This window comes from Sinocyclocheilus rhinocerous, unplaced genomic scaffold (assembly GCF_001515625.1).
Source record: "Sinocyclocheilus rhinocerous isolate Xijiao unplaced genomic scaffold, SAMN03320098_v1.1 scaffold1470, whole genome shotgun sequence".
NCBI lineage: Eukaryota > Metazoa > Chordata > Actinopteri > Cypriniformes > Cyprinidae > Sinocyclocheilus > Sinocyclocheilus rhinocerous.
Window position 1 is genome coordinate 68,255 of NW_015652166.1, and position 10,513 is coordinate 78,767.

The window sequence follows — 10,513 nt, forward strand, 5'->3', positions numbered from 1 at the left end:
GAGAGAGAGTTCAGGGTGAGCTATCCCAGAAGCCTCACTGGGAAAATGTAATGAGTGTGAAATTACATTTCTGTCATTCATCATGTGTAATCATGCTGCATATATTCTATAAGAAGTACAGAAAAAACTACTTGAAATTGAATTTCAATTTAAAATGTAGGTCATTGCTTAATGAATTAATATAATTCAAAATATTTTAATATGATTGATGATGATAATAATTTTGCATGAATGAAAATTATGTCTATTTATATAAATATATAAATATAAAACTCTGCAAACATAAACTGTCAATGAATACTAACAGTGTCTCTCTGTCTTAGGATGTGCCTTTCTGACGTATTGTGCACGGGAGTCAGCCATTAAAGCACAAAGTGCTCTTCATGAACAGAAAACCCTGCCAGGGGTGAGTCCTTTCTGTGTGTGTGTGTGTTTTTATCATTTTATCCCCTTTCATGTCCTGCCATCTCTCTCTCTCTCTCTCTCTCTCTCTCTCTGTGTGTCCTGTAAACACATCCAGACCGGGCTCAGCTCAGAGAGTGTGTGTCCATCTGGATTACTCCACTGGAGTGACGAGCTGTATGCATCCACGAAGATTATTTGGATTATTCCCCACACCTTTTCAAGCTGCAGGCTCTCAGAAATGTGGCATTAAAATGTAAACGCGGTGCAGAGCAGAGCCAAGAGCGGCTGTTTGTCACAGACTGGGGCTGAGAGTGATGACAGGGGGATGGAGGGTTGGTGGGGTGCAAATGCAGTAATTAATCCTATTAGCAGCGTGACACCAGGCTGACCTTTAGCTGAAGATCACTCCGACAATCTTCTCTCTATCCCGCCACTCTGCCTCCTTCTGCTTCTCTGACACTCTTTGGATGGAGAGTTGCATCCTTTAATTCTGTTTCTTTCCTCCTGATCTGTTGCAAACTCTGTCTTTGTCCCCCATTTGATGTATTTTTTGTCATTCCACATTTTTGTCTTCATTTCTGTCCTATTATGTGCTCAAAAGTGATATTGGTCTGATATTTTATCAGATGTTATATTGAAATACAGGCAATCCCTGGTTGAGGGTGACAGATGGCCCTTTCTGTGCATCACTGAAGCACAAACACTGGTTTAATTTCAGGAAAGACAACAAGACAATGGGCAATAACTGAGGGCAGCCAAAGACAGATATTATACTGCTCGCAGCTTTTCCTTTCATTCCCTTCTTTCTTCTGAGGAAACATCATGTTTGTGTTTATGTGTGTGTCGTGGCCTCGCTGTCCTCTGGGAAGTGCAATTATGAGCAGTTCACTCTCTAATGCTGCTGTGTGTGTGTGTGTGTGTGTGTGTGTGAGTGTGTGTGTGCGTGTGTGTGTTCACAACAGGACATTTGTTGAATGCTTAGTTGACTTTGGTCAGCAGTAGTGATATAACACCGCATCTTTCTCTGTCTCTCTGTGAGTGCACTTCTGCTTTTATACTCATCACTGCTGCATCACATGCTCTTTGTGTACGTTTTAGGAGTAAAGTCCTGTTCACACCAAGAACAATAACTATAATAACTAAATAACAATTGATAACTATAACAATAACTATATTAGTGGCCACACCAATGGATAACTGCAACCTGGTCTCATGACGAAAACGTACCTCTGGGAACTTTTTCGCAAGACGCAAAATACTTACTGCCATCGTGACATATTCGATGTGAAATGTCCTCTGGGTGGCGCTAAAAGAGTGTTCGTATTTTCCCCGGAACAGATGAACGTGCATATGGTCCGTTTTATGTGACGTTGCTATTGTACGTGTCACTGCATTTCTGACGTGAAATGTCCGTTGAGTGGCACTATAACTCTAATGCTCCGTGATGTTTTAAAATAACGTACCATCTGCACTACACCTAAACCTACCCGATAGTATGAACAAAAGTGAATGTGACGAAAAACGCAATCGCAAGCATGCCGTTTTAGCTTGTTTTTCGATATCTCATCTTTCAGCTCTTTCATCGTGAGTCACGTTTTTAACGGGATTCGTACCCAAAGATTCAGTATCCTAAGTCCAACTGACCGTTCGCAAAGAAATTGATTGACAGGCGATCTGACCAATCATAACGCCAAATCTTGTCTGACAGCTACGACCGGAAACCAACAATAAATAAAATTTTCGAACTATTAGATTGTAATAACTATATTTGCGTCCGCACCAACACACGATGACTGTAATGATAACTATAACAATAACTCTGTTCACAACAATGGATGATATCTATAATGCTAATTATATTAGCGTCCACACCTACTGACAATAACTATAATGATAACTATATAAGCATCCTTATCAATGGACGATAACACTCTGTTAATTATAAGCGCGCTGCAGTTCTGTCATAAATGCTTAAGCTCTTCACAGTCGGTAGATTCTGATTGGCTAATTGCTCTGAAAGTGATTCCAACTATACTATTACAAATGTCTAGTTATATTTATCATTGTAAATCTTTGTTGTGAACAGGCCTTAACAGTCACACATGTTGCTATTTCTGATCATTTAGAAATAGTAGAAAGTTATTGCGTGAATTATTGTGTGCGTGCCTATTTAACTACACTGTAGTTTGCATTTTTATGTTTTCTGTTAGTGCTGAGGTTAGGGTGTGGGGTTAGTCTATAGAATTGATAACCAGCTGACTAAGAACAATAGAAATATATGGAAGGCCTCCATTGGGATACATAAGTAAATGTGTATGTGTGTGAGTGTGTGTGTGTGTGTGTGTGTGTGTGTGTGTGTGTGTGCGGTGAAGCATGTTTATGTTTTTATGAAGGCATATATCATTAGCTAATTACACTTTGGAAGGGGGGGGGAGTGCAGTTGTAAGGACATAAATCACAAACACATTAGTCTAAATGTAATTAGTGGCCATTAAGCACACTTTGCTTTTCATCTGAATCTGATCACACACACACACACACACACACACGAGCATGCAAACTGCTTATAGAAAACAACTTGCATGCACTACCCAGCCCTAAAATGAATTTACATTTAAATGATGTAGTTATATTCATGGCTTCCCTTACCAAAAAGTAGCATACTTCAAGTTTATTTTATTAAGTATACTTAAGTAAAGTTCAAGTATATTTTTAAATATACTTTATGTAGTTAGTATACAAATATCAGTGTACTAGTAGTATACTTGTAAGTGTACTATTTCAATACTCCTTGGGACTAAATAGGCCCACTTTCTAGTATATGAAAGTATACTTTAAGTATAACAGTAGTAAACTTTGAGTACACTACTAGTTTACATCTATGTTTTTAGTTTGTACTGCAACTATACTAAAAGTGAACTTATAGGTATTCTGATAGTTTACTAATTAAATACTTGTAGCATTTTTAACACACTTTGAAGTACAGTCTCAGTAGACTGCTAGTTTAGTAGTTTTATACTGCAAGTATACTCGTAAGTTTTCTTTAAGTGAACTTTACATCATACTTTAAGTATACTACTCTGTCCCTATTTAGGTATTAATTTGTATATATTTTGTTCCATGAATATCTGAACATACAAAACATCAAAAGAACAGGGTATCTGCTTGTAAACAAAAACATTTTATTATAGCTTCATGCATTCTTTTTTTATAAACACTTGAATGTGGGTAAGTTTTATAAAAAAAAATTTAAAAAAAAGAAATAAACACCATTTTGAACAAAAAGCTGAAAAAAGACTATGAATTGGATTCAGAATGATAATCAAAACGTAGATAAAGTCGATCAACACCCCAAAGCTTGACAGTTATTATTACCTCTTCATTGGTCGACATTACATCAACTTTACACAGTTTTGATGCTGTTTTATGTCTGATGATCGTGTTAGAATACATGTGGAAGCATCTGTTGTTTCGGTTTCTTCTTCACTTGTGTTTTTTGGAAATTCTGTACAGAAGATGTGTACTAGCGCCCCCTACAGTATAACAATGAAAACACGGATTCTAGGAGCACAATTATAGCTAAAATATATTTAGACTTTTTCTAAGTATAAGTCAAGTATACTTAAATGTCATTTTAAGTATATTTCTGAGAAGTACACAGAGCCCATGTCTGAGAAGTACTGTACATAAAAAGTAGACTGAAAGTATACTTTCCTATTTTTTAGTTTAAAAGAAGTATACTAATAGCACACTTGAATAAACTTCTTTTTCGTAAGGGTTATACTACTCCCTTCCCAGAGTGACTCAGGCGGTGTCTCTTGGAGTGCAGAGATGAGGAGGCTCATATCGGCGCTGGCAGTGGCCGTTCTGGGACATACACTGTCTGATAATGGACAGTAATGGATTGTGGGTAGTGAGGGGGTGGAGCAGCACACAGAAACAGTGACATGAATCCAATGGCAGCAGCTGCTGGAGTCCAGAGCAAAGCCAAGAGGATTTCTAGAGGTCAAACAGGAGTCACGCAGCAGAGTTTGGGATGGGTGTGCAATGAATTCTGATTGAGCAGTGAGTAGCATAGAGATAGACAGTAAAGAAATACTAACTAGAGCTTGGAATAAAATGACAGATAAACAGCATACAATCTAGCCTGTTCATTTATTGTACTTAGAAAAATTGAGTGCATAAGACACAATCAAAAAGTTTGACATGCTGCTTTCTAGGGCTGCAAGAACTAATCGATAAAATCGATAATGAAAATCATTGACAATGAATGTCATTACTGATTAGTTGCGTCTGCCCACCGTGCATGGAATACTTTTGCCAGTCACGTCAAATTATATCAATGAATAACGCATTTCTATGGACTAAATGAATCTACATTAATAGTGGAAGAAACAGAGTGAGCTGCTTCGGGGAAGGTGCATGATCCAAGCTGCCCAAAACATGCCAATGCTTTATTTTAAACTTCAAGCTAATGCATTAGTGTAACATGGTTCATCCTGTCAGGCGGCGCTTCAAAACAGACTGAGCACAGTAGAGAGGGAGAAGATTAATATGCAGTGCAAAAATATATATATTGTTATTGGATGTTAAATTTAGGTTTAAAAGTCAACATGTAATTCAAGCATTTTATGATAGTAACTGTAAAGCGATAACAGCGTTGAATATAAATTTAAGACGTTCCTTACATTTACAGAATAAAGAAATGACAGTAACAGGCTAATGTATTCAGAGTGAATGTGTGTGTTCATGCAAAATATTCCTCTCGTCTGTTAACACTGAGTTTGTGTTTTTCTTTATCTTCATTATTATCTCCATTTTTAGTGTTGGGATTTAAACTGTCCTTTGTCTATTTGTCTGTTTAAACTCTCCATTTAAACTGTGCTTTATAACTCTTTTGCACATAATGTATAGCATAGATATAGATATGTGTTTATCATACAGTATGTTTATAGCATTCAGTTGGCACGTCAGTTTGAAGGACAGCATTGGGCAGCATGTGGAATAGTGTATTGTGTCAATAAAAAATAAAGACCTTTTTATCCGATTAATCGAAAAAATAATCAGCCAACTAATCAGTTATCAAAATAATCGTTAGTTGCAGCCCTACTGCTTTCATGCCGCAGTATGCTAAAAAACAGAAAGATGTGATACATAGCCAAAGGTTTACATAGACTAATAATTAATCAGCATATCATGCAATTAATTAAATTAAAGTCCTAATAGATAGATGCATACAGACTGTACATATACAACTGCTAAAAAAAAGTTTGGGGTCAGTAAGATTTTTGAAAGAAATTAATACTTTTATGCATCAAGGATGCATTAAACTGATCAAAAGTGACAGTAAAGATATTTATAATGTTACTAAAGATTTCTATTTCAAATAAATGCTATTCTTTTTAACTTTCTATTCATCAAAGAATCATGAAAAATAAAATGTGTCACAGTTTCCACAACAATGTGAAGCAGCACAACTGTGTTCAACATTGATAATAATCAGAAATGTTTCTTGAGCAGCAAATCAGCATATTAGAATGATTTCTGAAGATCATGTGACACTGAAGACTGGAGTAATGATGCTGAAAATACAGCTGCGCATCACAGAAATACATTACAGTTTAACAGATATTCATATTGAAAGAAGTTGTTTAAAATTGTTATAATATTTTATTGTTTTTGCTGCATATTGATCAAATAAATGCATCAAATCCTTGATGAGAAGAAGAGATTTCTTTAACTTAAAAAAAAAAAAAACTAACCCCAAACAGCTGAACAGTAGAGTATACACCCACTTCTGCTAAAATTTTGAAACCTCTATGCAAATCCAAAGTTAAATTGCAGTCAGATTTATGTTTAAGATCTCAATTTTTTTCCAATTCCTAATTGATAATCTCTTTTTCTCTCTTCTCTGGAGGATAAAGGGATTGGGGCAGTGAGGAGAGATGAGATGAGAGGAGCTGAATGAGCTCAGGAAGGTCAGAGGGAGAATGAAGAGATGAATAGAGCTGTGGGAGGATGGGAAATAAACCTGTACCCTAATGAGAGAAATACAGCTGTCAGTCTGCACTGAGGCATCTGACAGGGTTAAACTGATGTGACCCTCAGTGTTTGTAGGCATCTCCTGTTCTGTATCTCGTTTTATCAGCTATAGTATTAGTGAGGATCTGAACAACAGCAGCTCTTTTAGGAGTGTGTCTGAATGTGCAGTCATTCTAATACATAAAATAGTATCATGAAGCCATGATACAGTGATGCTATCAGAGGGAAATTATTAATGCTGCTTGTTGAGGCTCATGCAGTATCCGATCTTGAGGTTTGTTGAGGAGAGCTGTGCGGTTACATTTATATCACACTTACACCTCACACTTAATGTTATCTACACTGTAAAACTGGTGGCATGCATTTGTTACCTTGAAGAGCTATTTCTACTTGATTTAACTTATACAATTTTGTTTTGTTGGTATAATTTTTAGTGAAAGTTTATTCAGTTATATTACATAATATTGACTTGAATAAAACCAGTTAACTTAGTTTTCTTTTTTCCAGAATATCACTGCCACATAGACAGTGCAACACGTTTTTGTATTAGTAACACACTCTTACACTCTCACACACACACACACACACACACACAGTATAAGATAGAAGATGGAAGGTTGCTAGGGAACATGAATGATGCAACAAGTGAATGTGGAATGGAAATTTGGGAGAGAAAGAAAAATCAATTGTGCATGCTTGTGTTGTAAAATGAAATGTTTGTGTGTGTGTGTGTGTGTGTGTGTGTGTTTGTTTTATATTGTAATCCAGCATGAAAACAAAATATCAAACTAGCTTCACACACACAGCGAGGAGGTTCGGAGTGTGCATGTTGGCTGGGGATGGAGGGTGAAAAAATGCAATTTGTTGAATAATCCTCAAATTTAATACAGCATAATCCATGAAAAATCCTTTCAGAATGACTGCAGGGTCGAGATTTACAGAGCGTGTGCATCTTGCTGTGTGTGTGTGTTTTGTAAACTGTACAGGAGGAGTGTGTGTGTGTGTGTGTGTGTGTGTGTGTGTGAGCGAGTGCATGAAAATCTATTTATGTGTGAGAGAGACTTAATACAAACCCTACAGATGTGTTTAAATCAAACCCTCATCTAGCAGGATTATGATGAGGTGCCTGAGGATTCTGCTGCGTGGACGTGTAGATATGCTTTATTAAATAATCATTTTATATATCATCTAGAAGAGAGTGTGTTTTGATAGCTTTTTTCAGTACATCATTGTATGCATGTATGTATTTATTAATTACCCTCCACCAATTAGACTAGAGGAAAAATTATTTTTCTGCTCTTTTCTTTTCTGCTCTCATCGTTCTCTTCCTCTTCTATTTGTTCTTCTCTCTGCTGTCCCTCTCTCTTCTTTATCCTTTGTTTAACCACTGATTTGAACTGTTGCCCCTGGCAACAAGCATCCTTGTTTACCTACCGTCAGCATGATGATGTGGTCAGCATGCTGCCATGACAACGGAGGAGGCTGTTGCCTGTTACCATGGCGATGCGGAGTGTCACTGTGTTACAGAAATAGTGAATAGTAAATGTTCCCAGGAAATATAATGGTGGTGCAAGCGACCTTTTGGACTGACAACTAAGAAATGTCTTGGGGGTTTTTGCTCTTTTTTTTTTTTTTTTCTTGTTTGTTGATCACTCGAGGCCCTCAACTCTCCTTATATTTCTCTTTCTCACTCCTCATGGTGTGCTTTTCTCTCACTCTCTCTCTCATTTCTCATTCATGTCTTCACAGTGTTGTCTATCTGCAGTTTGTCCTTCACAGTTTCTCAGTCCTCCTGTATTCTCAGTATCTCTATCTCTCTCCATGATTAAGCACATCGCTGCGCTCGTGACATTTTACAAATGAGCTTCGTGACTCTAGAAACTAGAGCGTGTCTCTTCTCTCCCTCGCTCCTGCTTTCACTCCTACACTGATAAAAAGCTTTGTAATTTCGGCAGAAAAGCATGTGGAATACTACTACTGAAACCTGTTAACTGTAGGTTACCTTACCATATATAGCAGGCTATAGGCCTATTGCAAAAATTATATTAGGTTATATATACTGTATATATACTGTATATGCTGACATTATATATTATATATTCATAAGACTATGTGCAGTAAAAAATAAAATAAAATATTAAATATGTGTTGAGGTAAAAATGCAAGCCACAGTTTAAGGGGAAAAAAAGGTTCCCATCAAATTTAATGAGTGTATTTTATTAAATTGTAATTTTTCGTATTTTTGTTGCGATCATGTATGTTGGAGTCTTTTATGTTACATTTTGTATTTTACACCTGTGTTATTGTGGTGGGTTATCAGTGTACTTCAAGCAGATTTTAGTAGGTTAATGTGTAAATCAGTACTAATTCATGTGTAACAATGACACCTTAAAAAAAAGTGTTACCAAATAATGTTTATTATGTATGTCTGATTTATGCACACACTGTCAACAGATAAAACAGCGGTTAATTTGATCACTCTAGTTGATTTTAAATACACTTAAAGAATGCTCTGTATTAGTCTTCATCTTTCTCTGTATTTTCTTAAAATCTTGTTTATGTCAAGAACTCTATCTTTTGATTATATATTATATTCTTTATGTTTTACTGTTATTTTTTTCTCCCATTCCTAGTGAAATCGGTCTTGGTGGTTTTATTTTGAGCCAGCTGAGCCTGTTATTTGATTAATCAAGTTTTAGTCGACTAAACATCTGGGAATGTTAGTCTACCTTTAGTCAGTTAAAAACGTTTTTTTCTCCACATTTTTTGTCATGCTGCACAATGGTTAAACTAATTATCACAGTTATTCTGCTCAAGATTTTAATTGTGCTTGCTGATTATGATTGAGAAATTACAACTGACTTATATATTGTTATTGCACTTTCACCTATAAGCACAAATCTAGATAATTTCAACACATACGCATGCTTTATTTCACCTCACCTAGTGTCCTGATGCATTATATTATCAGAATTTAAAAATTTCACATTCTCTACATTATGAAAGCTGGTAAAACTCAAACGCTTTTCTCAAAAGCTAAAACAGCGACATGCCCAATATTAATTCCAGTAAGTCCAAATTATATTCATGTCTTTCTATTGCAACAACCAGTGCTGGGTAGTTCACTTACAAGCTAGTCCGTTATTGATTACAAGTTACATAACGGTAATTGTAGTTAGTAATGTAATCTGTTGGATTACACATATAAGGTAATGTATTCAGACCTCTTTTAGATTACTTTTGACCTAACTTGTATAAAAATATTTTCCATTCTTTGTTGTCAACATCATGAAGTGCATTAAACATTACATAACACCAGGGTTTTCCAAACTGGGGTTCCTCGAAGAACTGCAGAAGAACTAATTGTGTGGCCTTTCCATTTTCTGTGTAATTACAGTCACCTGACTAGTGACAGAGAGTGCAGATCCCTAAAACTAGAGGACTTTCTGAATGTATATGTATATTCTGAATGAACATTTAAGAGAGATAAAAAAAATGAATTAGGGAAAATCAATACATTATGAATAATTTACAGTAACAGTATGAGTATTAGCATTTTAAAATGAAATATAATCTAATTACAAATACTTAATTTTTGGAATCTGATTACGTAATCCAGAGTACATGTAAGCAGTTACAGCACTGACAAACAACACAAAAAGATGTTGTATTGTGGCACAGAGGTGTGAGCCGAATCTCTCAGCGGAGATCGCTAAACTCACATGTTTGTCAGTGTTTTCAGATAATCAGAATGTGCGGATGGTTGCCAGGTGGCAGAGGTCTAGTAAACACAGGACAGAAGATGTGCTCTTTTAAGAGAGAAGCTCTGACTGGGGGATTTAAACTCTTGACATCTGGCAACCCCAAGTATGAAAACTGGTGGGGGTCTAATTTTTTTCTCCTCTTTTTTTGTTGAATAAAATATAGAGAAATTTTGGATACATAGAGTTTTAATTTTTTTAAGATACATTTTAGTATTTTTATCTTTTGCAACTCACATTCTCTCTTTCACACACACACACACACACACACATACACACACACACACACACACACTCACTTACTC

At 36.0% G+C, this 10,513-nt stretch overlaps 1 protein-coding gene across 4 annotated transcripts in view; it reads left to right on the top strand.

Annotated features, from left to right (window-relative positions):
- LOC107713913 (CUGBP Elav-like family member 3) overlaps positions 1 to 10,513 on the top strand; it is a 29,382-nt gene that overhangs the window by 2,277 nt on the left and 16,592 nt on the right. For all 4 annotated transcript variants that reach the window (XM_016519562.1, XM_016519563.1, XM_016519565.1 and 1 more), the window contains exon 2: positions 324 to 406. In XM_016519562.1, coding sequence (XP_016375048.1) covers positions 324 to 406 — 83 coding nt within the window. The remainder of the gene's footprint in view (positions 1 to 323; positions 407 to 10,513) is intronic.